This window comes from Epinephelus lanceolatus, chromosome 21, assembly GCF_041903045.1.
Source record: "Epinephelus lanceolatus isolate andai-2023 chromosome 21, ASM4190304v1, whole genome shotgun sequence".
Lineage (NCBI taxonomy): Eukaryota > Metazoa > Chordata > Actinopteri > Perciformes > Serranidae > Epinephelus > Epinephelus lanceolatus.
This window is the reverse complement of record NC_135754.1, coordinates 1232959-1259042: the sequence shown is the minus strand read 5'-3', so window position 1 is coordinate 1259042 and position 26084 is coordinate 1232959. Positions and strand designations below refer to the sequence as shown.

General features: G+C 42.6%; 2 protein-coding genes and 1 long non-coding RNA gene across 4 annotated transcripts in view; 1 reads left to right on the top strand and 2 right to left on the bottom strand.

The window, feature by feature from the left end:
• Nucleotides 1–26084, top strand: part of LOC117247023 (serine/threonine-protein kinase SBK1) — a 76819-nt gene that overhangs the window by 17398 nt on the left and 33337 nt on the right. The window contains exon 2 of one of the 2 annotated variants that reach the window (XM_033611094.2): nucleotides 3811–3898. The exons of the other annotated variant lie outside the window; for it this stretch is intronic. The gene's annotated coding sequence lies outside the window, so the exon portion shown is untranslated. The remainder of the gene's footprint in view (nucleotides 1–3810; nucleotides 3899–26084) is intronic. 2 annotated transcript variants of the gene reach the window in all.
• LOC144459400 (uncharacterized) overlaps nucleotides 1–26084 on the bottom strand; it is a 70595-nt gene that overhangs the window by 21493 nt on the left and 23018 nt on the right. Inside the window, exon 2 of the long non-coding RNA XR_013488378.1 lies at nucleotides 5572–5640. This is a non-coding gene — a long non-coding RNA (uncharacterized LOC144459400). The remainder of the gene's footprint in view (nucleotides 1–5571; nucleotides 5641–26084) is intronic.
• LOC144459423 (uncharacterized) lies at nucleotides 8149–15098 on the bottom strand. Its single transcript, XM_078163429.1, has one exon. The coding sequence runs from the start codon at nucleotides 13749–13751 to the stop codon at nucleotides 10743–10745; it is 3009 nt and encodes a 1002-aa protein (XP_078019555.1). The 5' UTR covers nucleotides 13752–15098; the 3' UTR covers nucleotides 8149–10742.

The following is a 26084-nucleotide window of genomic DNA, read 5'->3' as shown; positions in this document are numbered from 1 at the left end:
GTGTGGTACACCCAGGAGCCGATGGGGGTGAATTACCTCGGGAATATGCTCAAAATGATCTGTGAAGAGGTGAGATATTTGGGCACACACTAAAGCTGACAAAATCATCAATAATTTCTCTTCCCCAAATTATTTATTCAAGTTAATTTATTTTTTTCAGGTGAGTCTCTCCACACCCCTCTCCCGGATCTACACAAACCACAGCCTGCGGAGCACTGCTGTGAGTTGGCTCTCCGACGCGGGGCTAGAGGGTCGCCATGTTATGTCTGTGACAGGCCACCGGTGTGAGACCAGCCTCAAATCCTACTGGGTTCCATCCGTATCGGAGAGGAAGACATGGAGCCAGATCTTGTCCTGTCATACCTCCACAAGCACCGTGACGCATCGCCAATCAGTTCATCAGCCCACCAATAAACCAAACGTGCCTATTTCGTTCACAAATTGCACCATTAACGGGAACATGAAATTTCATTTAAATGCTTGACTAATTGTTGATTATTTGCTCATAGCTTCACTGCATGAAAAATCGAAATGAAGCCTATTTTTTGTCTGATTATTCTAAATTGTTACTAATAGCCTAGTTTATTTTGTGTGTGCTGGTTGAAGGCATGAATTGTTTCAAATTGTTATCCTATTAAGCCTATTTATTTATTTATTTATTGGTGGCTGAAGGCTAAACCTGTTCTAAATTGTTAATAGACTACTTATTTATTGCTTGTCGAAGGGTTACATTACACTTACATTACATTTTGTTATCTTTTATAGCCTACTTTATTTGAAATAGAAATGAACCAATTAAATTGATATTTATTGCTTGTTACATTTTGTTATCTGCTTTATTTGAAATAGAAATGAACCAATTAAATTGATGAATTAATGAACCAATAAATGATCACCTATTTAGTAGCTGTGTCTCTTATTTAACCTAATCAATTTAGCAAATGTCTATCATTGCCTGGTAATCTGATGGCTTATCTGCACACTGGGTCACGACTCACTACTTGGTCCGATCATTTTATAAACAATAACCACACTGTGGAATAATTTTGACCTAAATCAAGCTTAATTTTAATTTTTAATTGGCTACTTTTCGCTTTGTTAGAGTGATTGAGCCTCATCCCGTCCTACTGTGACTACTGTAACTGGTGTGGTTGTAAAAGGGACTAGTTTATTCCTTGTCATGACAATGGTAAGCTCTTGCTTCAAAAACTTGGAAATATGCAAAAACGGCATTGTGGCTGTCTGCACATGACCCGCACATGCGCAGCTCGCGCTGCTAATGGTGCTCACGGTATGAATGGGTAGTGGACAAAACCGCGAATATAAACATTAGAAATATGGGAAAAATGCAAAAACGGCATCATGGATGTCTGCACATGACCCGCGCATGCACAGCTCGCGCTGCTAATGGTGCTCACAGTATTAATGGGTAGTGGACAAAAACGCGAATATAAACAGTAGAAATGTGGGAAAAATGCAAAAACGGCATCGTGGCTGTCTGCACATGACCAAGATGAAAGCCTGTGTGCAAGTTCAGAGAAGTAGGTCAAAGCAGTGAGGAGGAAAACGGATGATGACAGACAGATGGGACAGATGGAGGAACAGAGGTTTCTCCATTTAATAGTAGGATAGTAGGATAAATATTCTTTTGATCAATCAATCAATCAATCAATCAATTTTATTTATAAAGCCCAATATCACAAATCACAATTTGCCTCACAGGGCTTTACAGCATATGACATCCCTCTGTCCTTATGACCCTCGCAGCGGATAAGGAAAAACTCCCCCAAAAAAACCCTTTAACGGGGAAAAAAAACCTCAGGAAGAGAAACTGAGGAGGGATCCCTCTTCCAGGACGGACAGACGTGCAATAGATGTCGTACAGAACAGATCAGCATAATAAATTAACAGTAATCCGTATGACACAATGAGACAGAGAGAGAGACAGAGAGAGAGATGCAGGTAATAACAGTAGCTTACAACAACATTATTGAAAGTAATAATATTATAGTTATAGTTCTGGCTACTGTGGTACAATATGTTGAAAGTATGTATTAATATCTGGCAGTATACATGTGTGACAATAGTCATATGTGTATAATAACAGTAGAAGTAAGACTAATGACTAATGATGGCAGCAGCAGCAGGAGGCATCTGGCAGGACCACGGCAGCAGCACAACCACACAGGTCACGCTGTCCAGGCACCGCTGCGATATGAGTTAATCTGAGAGACAGTGGAGCACAAAGGCTCCGGAGAAGAAGCCGAGTTAGTGACATCCAGAATGGCCGAGTTAGCAAGATGCAGTAATAGAATACGAGAGAGAGAGAGAGAGAAGGAGAGAAGGTGCCCGGTGTATTATAGGGGGGTCCTCCGGCAGACTAGGCCTAAGTCAGCCTAACTAGGGGCTGGTACAGGGCAAGCCTGAGCCAGCCCTAACTAGCTTATAAGCTTATAAGCCTAACTAATAAGCTTTATGAAAGAGGAAAGTCTTAAGTCTAGTCTTAAATGTGGAGACGGTGTCTGCCTCCCGGACCGTAACAGGAAGATGATTCCACAGGAGAGGAGCCTGATAGCTGAAGGCTCTAGCTCCTGATCTACTTTTGGAGACTTTAGGGACCACGAGTGACCCTGCGTTCTCAGAGCGCAGTGTTCTGGTGGGATAATATGGCACTATGAGATATGACGGAGCTTGACCATTTAGAGCTTTATAAGTTAACAGTAGGATTTTAAATTCAATTCTGGATTTTACAGGGAGCCAGTGCAGAGAAGCTAAAACAGGAGAAATATGATCTCGTTTCTTAGTTCCTGTTAGTACACGTGCTGCTGCACTCTGAATTAGCTGTGTTGATATCAACAATCTATAATACACATTCCCATAAAACCATTTCACTTGAACTTATACAATATTAAAAATACATTAAATAACTACAATTGAAACAAAATTGTTTTCAAACATCTAAATGCATCTTAATTACATTTAGCATTCTACATGTTCTTTATTCTGCACTCTGTATCTTTTCATTCTACTGCCCTCTGTATCTTATGTTGTACTTTTTTATTCTAGACTCCTTTATTTTGTACTTTATTCTGATGCATGCTGTATCTTGTTTATTTTTTACTTTTTATTCTGCACCCTGTATCTTGTTTATTTGGTACTTTTTATTCTGCACATCTTTTATTTATTTTGTACTTTTTTATTTTGCTTCACTCTGTATATTGTTTATTTTGTACTTTTTAGAAGAAGAAAAGAAGAAAAAACTTAAAAACTTTAGAAGTGCTGCTTTCGAGCCTTGGCTGCAGCAAATGCTGACACTAGATCTTCAGGTCCAAGGATCTTCTGACTTCTTGTTCTATGGAGATTTGTGCTCGAGAAGCTTCTCTCGCCAGATGCGACAGTGACTGGAATACTATTGAAATTCCCATAGAGATCTAGAAGTTCCTCCTTGTATATGTAGTCCAACATCTGTCTTGGGGAGACACACATCATCTGGGAATGTGTGAATTGCAGCCCTTAGCTCCATCACCATCTCCTCTCCATCAATATCATCCATTGTTTTTTCCAGATTTAGGCACTGCTTCTCAAGCTTTGCAGACTTAACTGTCTTTATCATTTCCTCTTTGGAGAACATGAAACCATACAAGCTGTAAAAGTCCTCCATCTTTGAGAACAGGGTGGAGATGCTGCTGAGGGCAGTGTCCACCAGTGGAAGAAAAAACTCCTGATTGATGAGTTCATCTGGTGTAGACAATGTTTCTTCTCTGCTCTCATATAGAAACTGTCTTTTTGTTGTTCTTATTCTCTTTTCAGGAAGCCTCATGTCAATCCCTAGAACCTCAGCAATTTCTCTTGCTTCTACCTGGCAGGGAGCAAGCCCACTGTCTCTGAAGTCTGTAAGGTAGTTCTTGACTCCTGCAAGTTCTGTTTTCACCGTTTGGATGGAAACTGTGGGGCTTTGAACTATTTTGCTAGCATGGTTTACCTGGTATAGGACATTGTATCATACCACAATGCAAAGCAGAAACTGCCAGATCCTCATCTCACGCAGTATGCTCTCAGCTGAGGACATTGTCTCAGAGTCCTTTTTTTCCACAGCAACGTCATTCAGGGTAGACAGTGCTTGTATCATCTCTGGCATCTGGTACCTCAGAGCCTTTACACTCTGGATCCTTGCCTCCCATCTTGTCACTAATAAAGGTTTCACAGTGAAGTCCTTGACATATTGTTTCAGGATTGCCCAGTGTGACACAGATGAACTGAAAAGGGTGTAGAGTCTCTGCAAGACACCAAAGAGGGACATAGACCGCACCAAAGATTTTGCTGCATCTGCTATAACGAGATTCAGAGTGTGACTGCTGCAGGGAACACACAGTGCCTTGTTGTTCAGTTGCAGTATTCTTGCTTGGACCCCCTGTTTGTGTCCCATCATGTTACTCCCATTGTCATGGGATTGGCCACGACAGTATGCGATATTTAGGTTGTGCTTTTGCAGCTTTTCCAGAAGCATATTACACAGGCCTTTTCCAGTTGTGTCTAGTACATCAAGAAAGCCAAAGAAGTGTTCACTGACAGAGGCACCAATGGACGGTTCACAGTTGACAATTCTCAGAACAATAGAGAGTTGTTCTGTATGACTAATATCAGGAGTGTAATCCATTATGACAGCGTAGTATTTGGCCTTAGTTACATTTCTGACTATCTACTCAACTACTTTGTTTCCCACCAATTCAATGATCTCATTTTGGATGTTACTGCTAAGGTAATGCACTTTGGTTTCCTGATTCTGGATTCTTCGTAGATGTTCACTCAGGACCGGATCAAATTTTATCATTAATTCAATCTGTGCTTAAAAGTTTCCATTATGTCTGTCAAACAAAACTTTGTATTTCCTCTTAGAGCCTGGTTTCTTTCTGCTAGATGGCATATGATGGCGTTACTCTCCTAATGACACCCTTCCAGTGCTCCACCCCATGCTGCATCAAATCTAGTTGGATTTGATCGATCACTGTCCTGCTTTCTATCCTTTTTTTGCAATTCATGCCAGCACGTAATATCTCTGCATGTGGCTTGGAGAACTCATGCTCCTTAAGGTGAGACCCTAAATTCCTCCAGCTCCTGAACCCTTCTTTGCTAAGTGCATTTGCCCGGTCACCAAACAGAGTGCAAGCAAAGCAGAAGACAGCATCTGCTTTTCTAGAGTAGAGTAACCATGGCCTTTTAATTTTTTCCCCATTTTTCATTTTCCTGTTGTAATGTTCATTTGTGAATCTCCGTGGAATTTTGTCCTGATTTTTTGGAAACTCAAAGTCAGTAACCTGCACAGGCCCTTTCTTAACAAGAATACAACATGCTGCAGCTGGTGTCTTACTAGAAGACCATTCTACAGGGTCATCAGACATTGTCCATGTTTTGAGTTTGTGGTAGTGATGCTGCTAGCAGGCAGAGAAGAGAGAGTAAGAGATGGAAAGGGAGAGAGAAAGAGTGTTCACTTGTGTCAACTGACTACTGCATGAAACTATATAATAGATGAGATGTATCTTATCTTATGAAAAGGGCTTGGAGTAAACCTACCTTCTCTGGGAGTGATGGCAGCTTGGACAGGCTGGTCATCACTGGCTTGCATGGAACTTGATGCAACAACTGCAATCAAATGAATACATATGAATGCACAGAAAGAAGAAGAGAGAGGGGGAGAGGATGGGTGCTCTCCCTTGCCATGGATGACATCTGATTGTGTGGATGTTGATGGAACCACTGCAAAAGAATACATATTGTGGCAAATGGTAGCTGACTGGGCGACTAAAGGTATATAAAGATATACATATCTACATACATTAAATCCTATCTACATGCATCCATACATACGATGCGCTGAGTACATAATGAGACACCTACATACATACATAGTCCCCTGAGCACCTCTCAGGCCAACCACCACCTGCAACCAGCCAGCACACCAAACGGAACAAACAAGAATCCACACAAGTGATATTGAGCACCTGGGGGCTCCTCCCTCTCTGCCCAGAGTGCTGTCCTTAAAGGCTCTCTAAGTCTTCCTAAGCTTGAAAAGTTTTTGTCACATACAGCAAACATTTCCTCACAATCCGCTAGCTACATGTCCTCTGAATATGCTGTGAAAAAGTCCGGTCTCTGTAGGCAGCCCAGGCTCCACAAATGGCAACAAAAACATTTTGGTTCAGGCTGCACCAACCAGCCAGTGCGAGACCAGCGAAAGCAAGCACACACACATGAACACGGTGCCCATGTCACACGTGAACCGGTGCCCAGAGAGGCAGTTATGGCTACAGGCTACAATGAGGCTAAAAGGCAAGCTAGCTTCGTTGTGTTTGATAACATTGTTGAACGTAAACAGAAGTGAAGTGTTTTTGTTGCCATTTGCGGAGCCTGGACTGCCTACAGAGACCAGACTTTTTCCACAGCATATTCAGAGGACATGTTACAGAGCCCCTTAAAGGTCAAGTCGGGATATTTTTTGGACTGACTTTTGCATCCCCTCACAATACTTTTGCGTCCCCATGCAATAATTTTGCGTCCCCTCGCAATACATTGCGTTACCATGAAATACTTTTTGCGTTCCCTTGCAATACTTTTATGTTCCTTCGCAATACTTTTGCATCCCCTCGCAATAGTTTTGCATTCTCTCGCAATAATGTTTGGATTCCCATGAGCCACCATTGTCACTTCCTCTTAGATGCCCACATTGATTGGTGACCAACGTAAACTTTGTATAAAGCTGCGGCCCATATTAGGTAAAATTGTGTGTCACTCTTGCCTGGTGAGATCTCCTTTTAAACTGTAGTATTGTTATTATTGTCTTTCATGCCATTGTAAGTAGCCTACTTAATTATTTTCGGTAACCGGCACCATGCCGGTTCTGTGTCAGTCGAAATGCGCTATTTGTGACTCCGGGCCCAACTCTGCCACTGATTGGCCAGTCTGACATTCTTCATAATACATAAAGAATGTTAGTGAAACACATAGGCCTGACAGAAACATGCGTTCGTTTTGGGGACAAGTTAGTGGTCATGTTACTCGTCGTTAGCATTAATTGGTGACAGAAAAGAACGATTTTCATTCTGCAGGGAAACACGTGTCCTTACTGTGACCCTGTGTGCGCTCAAAGCTGTGGCACAAGTTTCGCACGGAAATCTGGTGGAAGAAAAATAATAATAAGAAAAATAAGTATGAGGAATAACAAGTGTGTTCCTGTAGGCTATGTGCTTTGCACATCAGGTACACAAATAAAATAAATCATCATGACTATCATTTATCATAATTTGTCCGCATATATCCCACATCTGCATGCACATATGAGATAGTTTACCGCGCCCAAAAAATGCGCCAGGGCACAACAGAAACACATCCACCCTCCAAACCTGCGACATTTCACAGATATCAGGCAACTGACAGATGTAATTGAGCTCAGCTGGAACCTCATCAAGGGATGCTCCACCTACTACTCTATATAAAGGTGTTGCCAGTTTATACCTGGCGTTTTGTCTGATTCTCAGTATAGATTGATATAGTCCATAAATCTGTCAATTTTGTCCTTCTGTGAACTGGTCACGTTAAGATGATCATTAGCAGAGACACAATGCTGATGAATGCAAGTAAGATACAATGTGGTCAGGATACAATGCAGGTCCTTAAGTTCATTTGTCCTTTCATCCGTCTTTCATATTTTTGTATAAATATAACACATTTCCTCATGATTCTCTTACCAAGACTACTTCTTATTTAGTTGTAGTCTTGTTTTTGTCATGAAAATGGGTCATTAACAAATATTTATCGTCTTAGTTTTTCATTAGAATTATTAGAACACACATACACACGAGCAGCAGGGAATTAGTGCGTTAGTTAGCAGCATTGTGTGTGACTTAGGACTTATCGATTGATTTAGTTTCACCACCGCGGTGGTGGACAGCTCCTGTTGAGAGCGATCTTAAGAGCGATCATAAGAAGGGCATTAAAAACGCATCTGGGAAGCACTCCTATCTTAGCGACCCTTCTTAGCTAAGATGTTCTTAACTGTGCTCTTAAGTCTTTAGATCGCTCTTAACTGGGAAACGCGGCCAATATGTGTAGCTTCGGGGAGGGTCAAAAAAAACAAAAACAAAAAACTAAGTCACACCCCAGTCACCACCCTCCTCTGATAAGTAAAGAATAGCTCCTAAGGAGCTTTCTAAACTGAACCATGTGCTTTTGTTGCACAAGAAAATTAACCTTAATATGAGGTGTTTTACCTACTTATCATGTCAACATACAGGGAAAATGTCTCCAGAGTTTATGACATTTACCGGGAGAGCTAGAGCCATTTGACTAAAGCTGAAGTTATTACTGCTGTAGCATGATATTATTAGGCTAAATACTACATTTCTAACAGTGTCACACAGTGACAGTGTGACACAGCATGCTTGTAGGCTGCTGTAACGTTAGGTTTACAGAGGAAATAACGGGAAATAATGGGATTTGACTTAATCAGGTGAAAATATCGTTAGTGAAACAGAAACAAGCATTAGTTACGGGACAAGAGCCAAGAGTCACAAAGACTCACGTATGTTAAAAGTTACTTACAACCGGTGGATTTACTGTATGTGTCCAGGGTCCTTCGCCTGTGGAACGCGTTAAATGATCACTAACTTGTCAGAAAATTATCTAAAAAGAGGTTTAATTCCACTAAAAAAGGACAGGAGATCTATAGAATTCCAAAAAGTGAGGAGGAGCCCTTCAAGAACACCATAGAACATTTTAATTGGAGCAGCCTGCTATTAGGTAAAAATGCAAACGAGGATAGTCGATTACTATCGAACAAATTATATATATTGTATAATCACTGACTTCACTCGAAAGTTTAAATGTAGAAATAAAAAGAACAGTCTTCCGTGGATGAATGCAGATATCTTAAAAATGATGAAAGAACGGGATACTGCTTGGCATTAAGGACAACATTTTCCCACCACAAACTTCACTTTAATAGCTTAAGGAATAAAGTAATACAGGAACTGAGAAAGGCTAGGGGTAACTCTAAAATAATATGGGACCAATTAAAAAAACTCACTGGGCAACACCACAATACAGACAAATCAATTGAACTTAACCTGGATGGTAACCTGACAAAGGACCCGGTGGAAATAGCAGGTGCTCTTAATCAATATTTTGTTGATTCTGTGGCAACCATTACACAAAGCTTTCCTGCTAGACATATTAATACTACTGTCTGTTTAACAAACATGACAGAACAAGCCTTCAGTATTAGACATGCCCATGAATCAAAGGTCATAAGTATAATCAGATCTCTCAAACCATCAAAAGTGAAAGATGTGTTCGGAATGGACACATGCTGAAAATTTTTAATTTATCACTAGCTAAGCTCGTCACTGAAGTCATTAATCTGTCAGTATCTCAGGGAGAATTTCCGAGTGTCTGGAAATCTGCAATTGTTACACCAATTTTCAAAGCTGGGGATTCCCAGTCCATTTGTAATTACCAGCCCATCAGTATTCTACCTGTACTGTGTAAAGTGGCTGAAAAATGGGTGGCTGAGCAAATCATACAACACCTGAATAATAGTTCTTGTCCTCTTCATCCGATGCAATTTGGTTTCAGACCTTACCATTCAACTGAGACAGCTTATTGTTTTATCATTGAAAATATCAAATCATTATTAGATAAAGGTGGCACTGTTGGTGCTGTATTTCTGGATCTCAAGAAAGCCTTTGACACCATTAACCACAGAGTTCTCCTCTCCAAGTTATCTGCCATCAATTTCTCAGTTAACTCCCTGAAATGGGTGGAATCCTATCTCTTAAACCGCTCCCAAACAGTACGAATTAATAATCATCAATCAAATGCCTTATGTCTGTCCACTGGTGTCCCACAGGGATCCATACTGGGTCCTCTTTTGTTTTGCATATATATAAATGACCTGCGATCTATGTGTTCTGATGCTCATGCACAGATGTATGCCGATGATACAGTGGTACATGTACATGGCACCACGAAAGCAGAAGTTGCGACCAAGCTCACAAAGATAATGGTCGAAATTACAACATGGCTTAGTCAGTGTTGTCTCCAATTAAATGTCTCAAAAACAGTAGGCATGTACTTTACAAATACTAATGACACTTGTGTAGATCCGGATGTTTTTATATCTGGAGAGCGACTGCAGATGGTAAAAGAATTCAAGTACCTTGGCATCTTTTTAGATTCCAACCTTAATTTCAGGGCACAGGTTAAAAAAGTATGTCAACGGGTCAAGGCAAGTCTTGTAAATTTCAGGTTCATACGCAACTCTATTCAGATTCAGATTCAGATTCAGAATACTTTATTAATCCCCGGGGGGAAATTGTTTTTGTTCCAATGCTCCGTGCAAAGTAGAAATAGAAATACAGCATGAATGGAAACAAGAGATAAAGATGAAGATATAAATAAGATACTAAAATAGACAATGAAATAAATAAAATAAAATATTAAAGTAGACATTAAAATAAAATAAAATAAAATAAAATATTAAAGTAGACATTAAAATAAAATAAAATATTAAAGTAGACAATAAAATAAAATAAATAATAAAATAGTAAAGTAGACAATCTAAAATATATACAATATACAATGAAATGGTTGTAGCGTTATAGATGAAATAAGAATGAGTAATTATATTGTGTGTTTTGTTTTATAAATAGCCAAATGAGTCCGATCATCAGAGGGAGGAGTTGTACAGTTTAATGGCCACAGGTAAGAATGACTTCCTGTGTGCATTTAGGAGCAATCAGTCTCTGGCTGAAGGTGCTCCTCTGTTCGACCAGAGCGTTGTGGAGAGGGTGAGAGCCATGCTGAAGTATCGCCCGCACCTTTGACAGCATCCTCCTGTCTGACACTGCTGTCAAAGAGTCCAGCTCCACCCTCACAACGTCACTGGCCTTTCTGATCAGCTTGTTGAGTCTGTTGGCATCGGCTACTCTCAGTCTGCTGCCCCAGCACACCACAGCAAACAGAATAGCACTGGCCACCACAGACTCATAAAACATCCTCAGCATAGTCTGGCAGATGTTAAAGGAGCGGAGCCTCCTCAGAAAATAGAGGCGGCTCTGTCCCTTCTTGTAAAGGACTTCAGTGTTCTTAGTCCAGTCCAGTTTATTGTCCATGAACACACCCAGATACTTGTAGTGTTCTACGATGTCCACGTTATGCCCCAGGATGGAAACTGGGGTCACTGGTGTCCTCGTTCTCCTCAGATCCACCACCAGCTCTTTTGTCTTTGTTGTGTTGAGCTGCAGGTGGTTCAGCTCACACCATGAGACAAAGTTATTCACCACAGCCCTGTATTCAGCCTCCTCACCCTTGCTGATACATCCAACTATAGCAGAGTCATCAGAAAACTTCTGAAGATGACAAGACTCTGTCTGGTAGCTGAAGTCCGTGGTGTAAAGGGTGAAGAGGAAAGGAGAGAGGACAGTACCTTGTGGGGCCCCGGTATTGCTGACCACTGTGTCTGACACACAGTGCCGCAAGCGCATGTACTGTGGTCGGCCAGTGAGGTAATCCACAATCCAGGACACAAGGGGGGGATTCACCAGCATCGCCGTCAGCTTGTCACCCAGTAGAGCAGGCCTGATGGTATTGAAAGCACTGGAGAAGTCAAAGAACGTGACCCTCACAGTGCTCCCCGGCTTGTCCAGGTGGGCGTAGACGCGGTTCAGCAGGTAAATGAGGGCATCCTCAACTCCAATCCGGGGCTGGTAGGCGAACTGGAGGGGATCCAGGTGCAGCCTGACCATAGGCCTGAGCTGCTCCAGAACAAGTCTCTCCAGGGTCTTCATGATATGTGACATCAGTGCCACCGGTCGGTAGTCCGAAAGACCGCTGGGCTGTGGTGTCTTTGGCACTGGAACAAGGCAGGACGTCTTCCATATCACAGGGACCCTCTGGAGGCGCAGGCCCATGTTGAAGACACGATGAAGCACTCCACAGAGCTGTTCGGCGCAGGCTCTGAGAACCCGTGGGCTGACACCATCAGGGCCTGCAGCCTTACCAGCGGGGAGTTTGCTCAGCTGTCTCCTAACATGTAGAGGTGTAAAGAGTGCAGGTTGAGGAGGGGGAGAGTTGGAGTCCAAAGTGAGAGGAGGGCAGGTAGCATGGGAGCCAGAGGAGGTGTGAGGAGTGGGGGATGGGTGTGAGGGGCTCACCAAGTTGGATGAGGTGCTATCAGGAGGAGGAGGGGGGGTCAGAAGTGGTGGTGGCTGGAGACAGTCAGCAGGAGAGTCAACAGGGGCCGGGGCAGCAGTGTCAAACCTATTGAAGAACAGATTTAACTCACTGGCCATAGCCATACTACCATCAGCTCCACTGCTAGTTGGTCTGTAACCGGTGATGGTCCTCATACCACTCCAGACCTCCCTCATGTTATTCTGCTGGAGTTTCCTCTCCAGCTTCCTCTTGTAGCCGTCCTTAGCCACATTGATCGTTGCACTCAGCTCCCTCTGAATGTCCCTCAGCTCCTCCCTGTTGCCACCTCTGAAAGCCCTCTTCTTCAGGTTGAGTACGGCTTTGATGTCCTTTGTTACCCAAGGCTTGTTGTTTGGGTAACAACGCACAGTCCTAGCTGGGACAATGCCGTCCACACAGAAATGTATGTAATCTGTAATGCACTCAGTAAGCCCATCAATGTCCTCTCCATGTGGCTCACAGAGTACATTCCAGTCAGTCACCTCAAAACAGCCCTGCAGTGCCTCATAGCAGTCCTCTGACCATGTCCTCACTGTCTTTGTGGTCACAGGCAGCCTCTTCACTAGAGGCACATAGCAGGGGGTGAGAAGCACCAAGTTGTGATCTGATCTACCCAGCGGGGGAAGGGACATGGAGGTGTATGCGTCCTTTACATTAGCATACAGCAGGTCCAGGCTCTTCTCCTCTCTGGTTTTACAGGTCACAAACTGGGTGAATTTCGGGAGTGTCTTATTAATAGAGACATGGTTGAAGTCACCCGAGATTATAATGAGAGCACTCGGGTGTGCAGTCTGTAGTCCGGCTATTGTAGAGTGGATGACGTCACATGCCGACGTCGGGTTAGCGGACGGGGGAATATACGCAGCCACTACAATAGCATGTGAGAATTCACAGGGTAAATAGTAAGGACGGAGGCCCACAGCTAGCAGTTCAATATCCGGGCTGCAGATGCGGTCTTTGACTGTGATGTGACCAGGATTGCACCACCTGTTGTTCACGTAAACAGCAAGCCCACCTCCTTTACGCTTACCGCTCTTAGTGCAGTTCCTGTCAGCCCGGACAGTGTGGAAACCCACGGTGGAAACATTGTGGTCAGGAACATCCATGTGTAGCCATGACTCCGAGAAAATCATCAGACTACACTCCCGGTATTCCTGGTGACTCCGGGTTAGCGCTGTAAGCTCGTCCATCTTATTCCCCAGTGATCTCACGTTGCCCATGATGATAGATGGGAGACACGGCTTGTATGTCTTCCTCTCCATAAGTCTCCGGTGTTTCGCTCCTTTCCGCCGCCGTAGCGATCTTTTCCCTCTGCATCCCCAGTGTGTTTTCCTCCAAAGTTCAGCAGGGATATCCTCCCTCACCGTAGCCAAGCCGGCCAGCTTCAGCTCCACCAGCTGATCCCTGGAGTAAACAATGCGGTGTTGCTGAGCGACGGTCGAGTGGCAGAGTAAAAGAAGCGATTCCACCACCAGCAAAACAACAAAAACTCTCCACACACGCATGATTAGAGAGGATGTAGCTTAATAAATAACGAAAGTAAAAACAGAACAAGTAAGATAAAGAAGAGAGGAAAAAAGTAGAAAACAAAGTTAAAGTAAGCAGGAGCGACTGGAACAGGCTGCATACACCGTGGCGCATGCGCACTACTCTGTGATGAGTATGTCAACTATGTCAACTGAAGCAACCAAGCTGTACATGCACTCAATGATCCTTTCTCACATGAATTACTGTTTAACAAGCTGGTCGCAAGCCAATTACACTACACTCAAGCCACTGCAGTTATTGTATTAACAGATGATAAAAATCTTAGATAAAAAGCCAAAACAATACCACCACTGTAAAATCCTAAAGAAATATGGCCTTCTGAATTGGGAAAACATGATTAGGTATGTAAATATATGTCTTCTGTTCAAAATTACACATGGCTTAGCTCCTCCTCCTCTCGGATCTTTTGTTAAGAACAAGTACAAATCAAATCACAAGGGGGGTCTCGAGGGGACTGTGTTGTTCCACTAAAGAAAAGCTCCTTTAGCCAGTCAGTGTTTTCTGTTAAAGCCTCCTGAGAGTGGAACAACATCCCAACACATATTAGGGATGTCGGGACATATGTGATATTTAAATCTCATTTAAAACAGTGGCTAATTAGTAACCAAATTTGTCAGCATTGAAAATTCTGTCAGCTGCTGCCACCTTGTTAATGTCAGATGGTTATTTGGTCCCTATGTCCTGTTCTATATATATGGCTTGTCCAATGTGAAATATCTTTTATGTTGTATCCTGTTCGTGCTTACGTGTTGTCTTGTATGTACTCTGGGCTAGTCGTTCTGGTTCTGATAAATGTCTAACCAGCATGCTGCGTGGAGGATTGTCTTACTTATGTCTTAACTGCGTATTGTCTAGCTTACATGTTTTAACTGCTTTCTTGCTTGCATTTTTATCTGCTTGCTGTGAAGTTCGTATTGTCCCTTGTGTTCTGTATTAATTGTAAGGCTGTCTTATGTTGTCTTGTTGTCAATTGTATGTTAATTTTAGCAATGTCATTATTACTTGTTGTTTATACACCAATCAATTTTAATTAGTTGTAGTTTATTATAAGACCCTCACAATGTTCTACTTTGTTTTATTTTAGGGAGCCTTTGTAACACCTGGCCAGGGACAATGGATGAAAATTAGCCTTTGGCTAAATCTGGCATATTTACAGAAATGTCTATTAATATGCTCTGACCCTTCAAATAAACAAATAAAGAAAGACTTACAGTCAGTGCCACTGCCAGAAGTGGTACTGGTATCTGGAGATGGATTTGTCACCTTGAAGAATTTATACAGTGCTCCTAAGGCCAAAATGAAAAAGAAATGACATGCTAAGCATGGAATTTGTGTGCACAGATGTATTTGTTGTTCTAAAATGAGACTAGGCTTCGTAACTCACTAGCTAGCCAACTTAATTGCATAACTTGCCCTGTAAAGCTAATCTATTAGCCTACCAACTTACTTGCATTGGGTAATTTAATCATGGTTGACTTAGCTAATGTGTAGATAGTATCTAATACACATTAGCCAAGTTAACCATATTTAAGGTATCCAATGTAATGCAACTAATAAACTTTAGAAACTGTAGCTAGCTCAGTAGCTGCTTAGCTAGCCTAGCTTAAGGGACTGGCGTTATCATTCATCAGAGGGCTGCAGCAAACTTAGCTGGTAGGCTATCCCTTGCTAACGTTAGCTAGTACTGTGACACGACTATTTAAACCTTGTTAGTTGGGTATCTAATCATCGTGGTCTATTCATTTTGCACAATAATATTCACTTACCACTATCCTGATCTCGTTTTTTGTCATTTTCATGTCTTTTCTTTCTTTTTTGGTGCCCTGAAAGATATGTTCGCTTCATCTTGAAGTAACGTTAACACTAAATCAAGGGTTGCCTCAGAGAGTAGAGAAGGCTCGCCTCGCTCGCCTCGCGCGTGTCAGATTCAAGCTAACGTTAGAACCTAGAAGGGATGGGGCCCCTACTAAGGGGGTTTCAGAGCAGCGGAACTGCGGAGGTGCTGTTGCACTTGGAGGTTTAAGATGGTTGCCATTGCAAAATGTGCTTGTATGAGTGGCCGTCGGAGTCCCTTTCTCCCACCTCAGCTAGAAGGGGCCCCACTAGGGGGGTTGGGAGCAGCGCAGCGGCGGTGGTGCAGACAGTTGCAAATGTGCCTAATAGGAGTGGCCGTCGGAAATGTTTTTCGAGTTTGGGGGCCACAATCAATTGCCTGGTTTGTCTGTCCTGTCTGGGCGCCCCTGTGTGTTTTGGGTGTGTTTTGAATCAACTAAACTTAACAGCACTTCACAGAAACCTCTGCCACCAACTAGTGTTTTGGAGGTGTAACTGCAGAGTGACACAGACACACCACTGCACAAGTAAAAATGCTCACAACGGCATAGGCGACGTGCGTAGGCTACGTGCGTAGGGTCTCTGCACAACCATAAATCCCCTTTAAAGCTGAACAAATTCATGTAATGGTCTAAATGATGAATTAATTGACAACACTGAAAAAATTTAATTGTGTTATCTTATCAACACTTTTCCCTGTTCTGACTCAGGCTTTTTATGCCTTCGCGCTGGCAATAGCTGTGACCGGAGGCATAATGTTTTCGAGTTGTCTATACGTACATACGTACAGTCAGGTCCATAATTATTTGGACAATGATACAGTTGTCATCATTTTGCCTCTGTACACCACCACAATGGGTTTTAAATGAAACAATGAATACCTGCTTAAAGTGCAGACTCTCAGCTTTCATTTAAGCCTTTTTTCAAAAATGTAGTATGAACCGTGTAGGAATGACAACCATTTCTTCACACAGTCCCCCAACTTTAAGGGCTCATAAATATTTGGACAAACTAACATAATCATCAATTAAACAGTTAGTTTTAATACTCGGTTGCAAATCATTTACAGTCAATGACTGCCTCAAGTGTTGGACACATAGGCATCATCAGATGCTGGGTTTCTTCCCTGGTGATGCTCTGCCAGCCCTTTACTGTAGCCGTCTGCACTTCCTGCTTGTGTTTTGGGTGTTTTGCCCTCAGTTTTGGCTTCAGCAAGAGAAACGCATGCTCAATTGGATTCAGGTCAGATTATATGACTTGGCCATTGCAGAACATTAGAATTAGAACATAGAATGGCTTCAACTTCACACAGAACTGTATGGAATCCTTCATCATTCAGGGTTTGTTGATGTAAAACTGATGTTAGAATCCGTCGAACCATCCTTATGATGCGTTCCCATACACCTCCATGATGAGAAGCTGATGGTGGGTTGAAGCTCCACTTTATCCCTTCCTGTAAGAAAGCATCTTGTATTTTGCTGTGATTTAAAGCAGCAAGAGCTTCTCTCAACTCCCTTTCAGCACCAATGATGTTGGTTCCATTGTCGGAGCGTAGATGAGAGACCTGTCCTCTTCTACAAATGAACCTGCGCAGAGTGTTTATACAGGAGTCAGTATCCAATGAATACGCAACTTCCAAGTGGACTGCTCTACATGCCATACATGTGACGATGACCTCATAGCACTTCTCCAGGCTACATCCTCTCTTGACCTCGATTGGACCAAAATAATCAACCCCCACATTGGTGAATGGAGGAAGATCTGGAATGATTCTTTCCATGGGCAGGTCGGCCATTTTCTGCTCACCCAACTTCCCTTTATGGCGCTTACAGAATCCACAGTTGGACAGGATCCTTCTGGTCGCGGCATTAGCGCTGGTGATCCAATATTTGCTCCATAATTTGGAGAGAACATGGTTTCTCCCATCATGGCCCAGTTGTACGTGAATATGCTTTAGTATTAGAGAGAATACATGTTGGTCTTTGGATAGGATAACTGGATGTTTTGTCTCCTCAGGCATGGCAGCCTTACTCAATCTCCCTCCAACTCTAAGCAATCCATCCTCCAGAGTGGGGTCCAGTTTGTAGATCGTATTCTCCTTTTTCACTTCACATTTGCCAGATGATAATACAGCAAACTCATTGGGGAACCTTTCCTGTTGAGCAAAGTGAATGATGGATGCTTCAGCTTTCAAAAGATCATCTGGATTCAAACTCTGTCCTCCAAATGCAGCTTTAAGCTGTTGCATTTCCTGTTCCACTCGATTGCCACCAATGTTTGCATCCTCTTGACTCAGATGTTTTCTTTTTAGACTCATCTTCTGTAGAGCCTTCCTTATTTTCAGAAACCATCCAAGTGACATCTTCAACCTTCTCCAGTCAGAAAAGTAGGTTATCAGTTGATGAGTAGACTTTGGTGTGTCCTCGACAATCACTGCATTGGCTGTGAGCTCCCTTTTGACCTCCGGATCGTCAGCAGCAATGTCAGAATCCAAACTGCTTACTGGCCATGCCTCCTCTGTTTTCCACAGAAATTCAGGGCCTTCAATCCATCTTCGGTTTGTCAACAAATGATCCATTGTTAATCCTCTTGAGGCTTCGTCTGCAGGGTTCTGTGTGGTATGAATGTACCTCCACTGTGAGACATTGGTTGCTCTTCGGATGGTAGATATCCTGTTTGCTACAAAGGTTTGAAATCTCCTGTCCTCGTTCCTGATATACTTCAAAACTGAAGTACTATCAGTCCAGAAACATGATATCTCAAGTAGAAGCTGTAACTCTGCTCTTAGCATTGTGTCTACTCGAACAGCAAGAACAGCAGCAGTGAGTTCCAAACGAGGAATCATCACTTGCTTGAGTGGAGCCACTCTGGCTTTGCCTAGCATGAAAGAGACATGGATACTGTTGCTGTTGTTCTGCAGCCTGAGATACGTCATGGTACCGTATCCGCTTTCACTGCCATCTGAAAAGTGATGTAATTGGCCATGAGTGGGTTGTCCAAAATCTGGCGGTTTGAGGCATCGATGTATGCTGAATGTCGTCACCTTTTCCAGGTCTTGTAACCATTTGATCCACTGCTGCTGGAGAGCTGAGGGAATCTGATCATCCCATCCATTGCTCCTCCTACACAGATCCTGTAGTATGAGCTTGGTTGCAAGTGTGAGCGGTGCAAGAAATCCCAAGGGATCATAAACTGAGCTGACCACCGATAGAATCCCACGTCTAGTATGGGGCTGTTCCTTGAGTGCCATTTTGAACTTGGAAGTGTCTGTCTTGACACACCAATGAAGGCCAAGGGCTCTCTCAAGTGGCAGCTGGTCTCTGTCCAAATCCAACTCATGCAGAATCTTTGATCTCTGTTCCTCTGGAATGGATAGCAATACTCCACGGTTGTTGCTAATCCATTTTGTCAAATGGAAGCCTCCCTTATGACAAACAGCTGTCAAATCTTGGACCATTTTGACAGCCTCCTCCTCAGACGGCAAGCTTTTAAGACAGTCATCCATGTAAAAGTTCCGATTGAATGTGTCAATTACCTCAGCAGGGAAACTGTTCTGGTTATCTTCTGCAACCTTTCGTAGGGCATAACAAGCACAGCTGGGTGAAGACACTGCACAGTCATCCTATATTCCACAGGTTCTTGCTTTAAATCGCCTTCAGGCCACCACAAGAAATACAGGAAATCTCGATCATCCTGGGCTACCTTGACTTGATGGAACATGGATTGAACATCAGCCATCACTGCCACAGGTTCTTCTCTGAATCGTGTGAGGACTCTTAACAAAGAACTGGTAAGGTAAGGGCCCTGTAGAAGCTGGCTGTTGAGAGATTTTCCTCTGAACTCGGCTCCACAGTCAAACACAACACGAAGATTTCCTTTCTTGGGATGGTACACCCCGTGGTGTGGAATGTACCAAACCTTACCATCTGACCGTTCCAACTGATGTTCAGGCACACATTCAGCATACCCCTCCTTGATGACATCATTGAGGAAGTTGGTGTATTCCTGGTGGAACTTTTTATCTCTCTCGAATCTCCTCTTCAAACCAAGAAGACGCTGCTTAGCAACACAATGATTGTTTGGCAGAGAGACATCTTTGTTCTTAAAGGGAAGTTTCAAGCTGTAATGTCCATCTTGAAGCTTCACTGAATCCTTCATGATTTCCATGAACTTGACATCATCTCTCGACATCTCCTCTTTGTCCTCTGATGTATGTTCATTAAAATCGTGGTTGTACTGATTATTCAGTAATTCCTCCAGTCTTTCTATGGAAATCCTGTTAACAGTAGCAGCGGGGTGGCCACTCTTACACTGCTTATCACTGCATCCCTGAAGGGGGCCATTAATAACCCACCCCAATAGGGTCCTAATGGCATAGGGTCCATTTCCATGACTGCTGACTACTTCCCAGGGTTCAAGCATTTTGGAGGCGTTGGTGCCTATCAACAACTCCACATCAGCTTGGATGCGAGGAACATCAACACCATCCAAGTATGGCCACTTAGCCAATTCCTCTTCTTTGATGATGTTATCTGTGCTTACAGGCATCCTCTTCTGGGTATAGACCTCTGGTAAGTCGTAGAACCATTTTCCAGTGAGACTTGAAATCTCCAAACCTGTCAACTTCTAACTGGGAACTGATGCTCTTGAGCCCATGGTTCGTAGACTGATTTGAACTTTTCTTCCATCCATATTCAGCTGCCTCATCAGGTTTTCTGAACAAAATGTGGCTGTACTGCCTGGATCAAGAAATGCATATGTTTGTATGACTTTGTCTCCTTTGCTGGACCTCACCTGAACAGGTAGGATGGACAGAATCCCATCATTGTTCCTGGCCCCTGTATGACCACATGTTTGTAGTGAGACCAGTGCGCTGCTCACCGATGGTTCCTTGGGCTGTTTAGGGTCTATGTTGCTTGCACTCCCCTTTTGATTAATGTGAAGAACGCTAGGATGGTTTTGGCTGCACACCTTACAGCGCTTATCGCAGTCCTTGCTCTTATGCCCACTGCGTAGGCAGCCAAAGCAGACTCCTTTCTCCTTTAGAAAGTTTATCTTGTCTCTGTGCATTTTCTCCTCCAATCGTGGACACTGCTCCAGTGGGTGACCTTGAGAGCAACACATACAAACACTTGTGTTCTTTGCAAATGAAATACTTGTTCGTTGAACCTGATTAGGCTTTCTGGGTTCTTCAGATGCAGGAGTTTCAATGTTCGTAATGGTGGTTGCAAAACTCTCTCCTTTAAATTTTGGCTTTGACTGTGATTTCATACTGTTCACATTTTTGTTTGCTGATGTGAGTTGTGTATTGTGAATGTCCCCAAAGATTGGGTCAGACAATATTTTAACTTGATGCTCGATGAAGGTGACAATATCAATGAACTGTGCTCTGCATTTGGATCTTTCCAGTATCTCACATGCAGAAATTCTCCATTTTTCTCTTAGCTTGTATGGAAGCTTCAGAATCACTGTTCTCATATTCGCCGGCATATCCAATTCTCTCATGTAGTGCACATCCTCCATTGCATTACAACATTCACGCAAAAATAGTGCATATGCTTGAAGAGATTTGACATCCTCAGGTTTTACTACTGGCCAGTTGAGAACTTTCTCCATGTATGCTGCAGTGATCTTGTGTTAGTTCCTAAAGTGTTCCTTTAACAGATGCTTTGCCATGGCATAGCCTCTGTCTGGAGCCATATGCTGACAGCTACACACTAGGTCTTTTGGCTGACCTCTTGTGTACTTGTCCAGGAAATACAAACAGTCCCCTTTGTTGATGGCATTGCTCTCCACACAGTGTTCAAAGGCTCTGATAAATGTTCGATACTGCAGAGGATCACCATCAAAAGATGGAATTTCCCTTGGTGGTAGTAAATGAGCAGTTTGTTGTTGTATTAGCAATGTTGATATTTCATTTTGTCTTTGCAGTGGGTTGCAGAATGCTGATGCTTCATCATTTCTTTGAAGTGGTATTTGAGACTGAATGACATTTGGATTTGTTAGTTGCACATGAGGATCCAAAAGAGGTTTGCTTAATGTTTTTCCATGCTTTGTTTTATTTAGTTGAACGTCTTGACTTTTGTTTTGTGTTGCGTTCCAATATGCGTGTTGTCGTTGTTGTTGTTGTTGTTGCATAAATGGTTGTTGTTGTGAGTCCACAAGAGTAGGTTGATAGTCTTTTGCCTGTGGGTTAAGAGTGGTAGATGTTTCCTTTAAAGGCCCAGTGTGTAAAATGGGTTGAAAACCGTTGGAAACAGTGACATCAGTGGTCAAATTCTAGATCGCAGGGCTCACTCGCTCACCCCTCCCGTCAGGTAAATGACGGTGGCCTCGTAGGAACAAAAAGCCTTGCGCACGAGTTTTTCAGGAGTAGGTCTATCTAGCGACGAGGTGAATGTTTATTTAGAAATCTAAACCATGTTACGATATTGTAATGAATCCCTCACGAGCAGGAGACCAGAGTAGCGTTCGGGAAAAAGGCCCGTTTATTTGAGCACTCCAGAAACTCCGGTAACTCTCCAGGGGGTAAAAGACTCCGTCCCAAACTCTGACTCTTCTGGTGTAACAGACACACTTCATAACTTTACACACATACTCGTTTACGATACTGAGTGGGGACCTCCTCCCCTCCCCTCTCTGCTCCACCAATCTCCAGCCCGCACACTGACTGACAGCGTAGCCGGTAAACAGTGCTCAGCTGTTTATTTAGCCTAGCAATATCTCCGGAATATAGTAGCTGCAATGGACGACTTTGAACACAATTTTGAAGAGTTTCTTGTAGGGGACACAGACCCAGAGCCTACCTGTTGGAGCCGGAGCACACAGATGAGGAACTCCATGTGTTTGATGCTGAGCGGGTGAGAAGAGAGGCTGAATGCACAGAATGGGATTCGGTGCTACTGCTGCCATTGTTGGGGAGATATCATCAGGAGGAAAAGCGCCGCAGAGAGTGCATCACAAGGAGTGAAGTTGCGTCTTCTTTTCCTCGCAGATGACGGTTCGGGTTCATTCTCTCCTGTTGTGTGGTAAGTGTGGTCCATTCGCAAACTTTATAACTAAAAAAACTTTTCACTACTCTCTATCGATGAACTACTAACACTCTCTGCTGTTTCCTCCTCCTTCTTCCTTCCTTCCGCTGTCTTCATTGGTTCATTTATACACGCGAAACGTGTTCTCTGGCTGGCTGGATTGTCCACTTGGTCTGCCGTACATACATGGCGGCGCAAGATGGCGATCTCTCTAAAGCAAGGCCCTTGCTATATATATATATAAAAGCATAATTATAAGGCTACGAAAACCAAACAAATTTTATTTTATAGTGATCATACACTTGTATAAACATATTAATGGGTAGAATATTCAGATTCAGATTCAGATTGACAATAAACCATGCCAAATATTACACACTGGCCCTTTAAATGTGCACTTCTGTGAAGTCATGTGAGCAACTATGCGCCTGTTCTCAAGATCATACTGGAGACTAGGGGTGGGGGAAAAAACTGATACAGCATAGTATCGCGATATTTTTGTGTGGCAAAATCATATCATCACACAGTGCTAAGTATATTTTTGAATTATACGAATTATTAATATTACAAATACAAATTAAACTTAAGGTAGCCTGCTGGAATGATATAATCAATTACTTTTTCAGTTTACTAGATACATTTTGCTGCAAAAAAAAAAAGGCTGAGGTGAGATGAACAGACTGAAAACTTTATCTTATTAGATAAAATAGATGGTGACAAAGTTTTCCTTTGGGGACGTAATTTACAGTTGAAAAAAGGTAATAAATGGCAATATATTTTATCCCAATACTCAGCATATTGCAACATATTTAAAAGTCACACTTATATTGTACTGTGACTTAAGTAACGTGATAACATTGTATAATAGGTTCTCTGGTGATTCCCACCCCTACTGGAGACCCACTTAAAAGATGGGTGAGTACTTCAGTTGTCAGTGTTTCCTACAGAATAACAGTGTATGTGTGGCAGTAGTAGACAGGGGACCAACTTTCTTTTTTTTTTCTTTTAAATGCCTGTGTATTCCTTTCTGTCATTATGTCTCAATTCAGTTCAGTTTCGATTTTATTCATAAAGCACAATATTACAGAGGGCTTTACAGCATACAACATCCTCCTGTCCTTGGACCATCACAGCGGATAAGGAAAAATTCACCAAAATACCCCTTTGAGGAGGTCTACATTTAGAGAGTCTGTGAATGCAGCGCAGACGGAGCTCTACATGAGTTCTGTTTTCCTCTGTATATATATTCCAACAGCGCTCCTAATGAGCGGCTCCAAAAATAGAAAATCTGTTTGTGGTGGTAGGTGTTTTAATCATGATGCGCTGCACAAATAAATAAATGTGTGGGAAACCCTGATGTTGCTGCGTTCTGACTTTTTAAGGATAAAACATGTTTTATATTGTAATATTTACCAGAAATGGCGTACAATATAGCCAACAGCAAGTAGGTTGTTAATAGTGATAGTCATTTACCAGAAGCTGTCAGCTCCCTGATGGTCTCCCCCCAGCCACATGCCACCTCTTTTAGGTTTTGTAGTGAAATGAAGACATGTTGTATATTGTGTTTCCACCGTGTACTATTGTACAGGCCTGGTGGGCCACCGGGCCAAAAATATAAAATTTTTTAATGCCAAAACCAGGGGTGATTCTGGGATCAGAGGTTTAGGGGTGCTGAGCACCCAGAGAGCTGCCCGGCCAGATAAATTTCACTGCTGTGTACATTTTAACTCAATTTCATTCCCACATTTGTGAAAGAAAAGCACAACACTTTTTGGGAAAGTCTGTGACTAAACCATCAAATCTGATAAAGGTTATTTAAATGCTGAGCCACAGCAAAAGAGGACTGGATTTACACATAAACAGTATATATGTTTCTGGAGTAAACCAGCCCCCTATAATGAGTACCAAAAATACCAAAAATGGACCTTGGACTTATTTTTTGGACTTTTATTTGAAATAGAATGCACAACATGTAACATTAATACATTAACAGTAATTGACTTTTTCAATGTTTGTCTCTGCCTTTTTCCTTCTTGTCTGTATTATATAATACAAATACATAAATAAAAATACACTTAAAAAAAATAAAAGTGCTTGAAATCTACAAAAATAATAATAAATTAAAGCTGCAAGCAGCGATGAACGGGCCCTCGCACCTTCACGCAACTCAGGGGGGCTGGCAGGACGCCTTCTGACGCGTCAGTTCATTTCTGTCAAAGTTAGATATCGTATGCAGGAGTGACTCTGCATATCCTTGATACAGTGCTGGAATAACATATTTCACATTTTGTATCACTTCCTCTTTCCACTAGGGGGAGTTGGAGAGCACACTAATTATACATCATGTTTTTGTACATCAAATATACACCACAGCATGTAACTTTCAGATAAATCGAAAGATAAGTGTTTGATGAGACCTACTTCCTGTCGCCACTAGGTGGGTCTATGAGTATCAGGCAATATGGTAATGAAAATGTGTTCAGGGCGGGACTAATATGAATCATGTGAAGTTTGGTGGAGACAGGACCATTTATGCCAAAGCTACAGCAATTTCGTTTTTCATGGTGAGACCTCAAGATTCAACACTCAGCAGTGGGCGCGCCATTCAACATTGGGCAAATCCTGTGATAACTTTTGGTCACAACGTAGTCACGCTTACATACACCAAGTTTGGAGCCAATCGGATTAAATCTGTAGGACAAGTTCGTTAATTTACAAGCCCCGGAAATGGGCAAAAATGCACAAAAGTGGCACAAGTAAATTCAAAATGGCGGACTTCCTGTTGGGTTTGGAGCATGGCTCCAAGAGGCTTTTTTGAATGTGATTGAGTGTTACAGGTGCCTACCAAGTTTCATACATGCAGGTCAAAGCAGCTCTGGGGGCTGCTTAATTGAAATATTCTAGGGGGCGCTGTTGAGCCATCTTGGTGCATCAAAGCACAAAAATTACATCAGACAACAGGAATTGCAACCTGTGATGTGTATGCCACGTTCGGTGAGTTTTCAAGCATCCCTTGTCCCTTCAAAACAACATCGTGTTTAATGGCGAACAAGGCGGCGCCACGGTGACAGTGTTTGATGAAAACTCAAAAGCTTCATTTTTAAGTATCATCAAGGTCTAAGGACTTAGACCAGCAAGTTTGAGGTGGGTCTGATTAACCTGCTAGAAGAGGGACATCAAAGAATGTATAAAGTAGCTTTCTGTTGCCAGTAGGTGGCGCTATGGCGGTGATTCAAAATTCCTGGATTTGGAATTGGACTGTCATGTATGTGTGAAGTTTTGGCAAGATATTCCCACGTGGAGTCAAGTTACAGCAACGTTTATCATCATGGCGAAACATCAAAGTTTGCCGCCAGGCCGTGGCCACGCCCTTCCACGAAAACTCACAGTTTCCACAATAAAGCATCATCAATGTCTTATGACTTT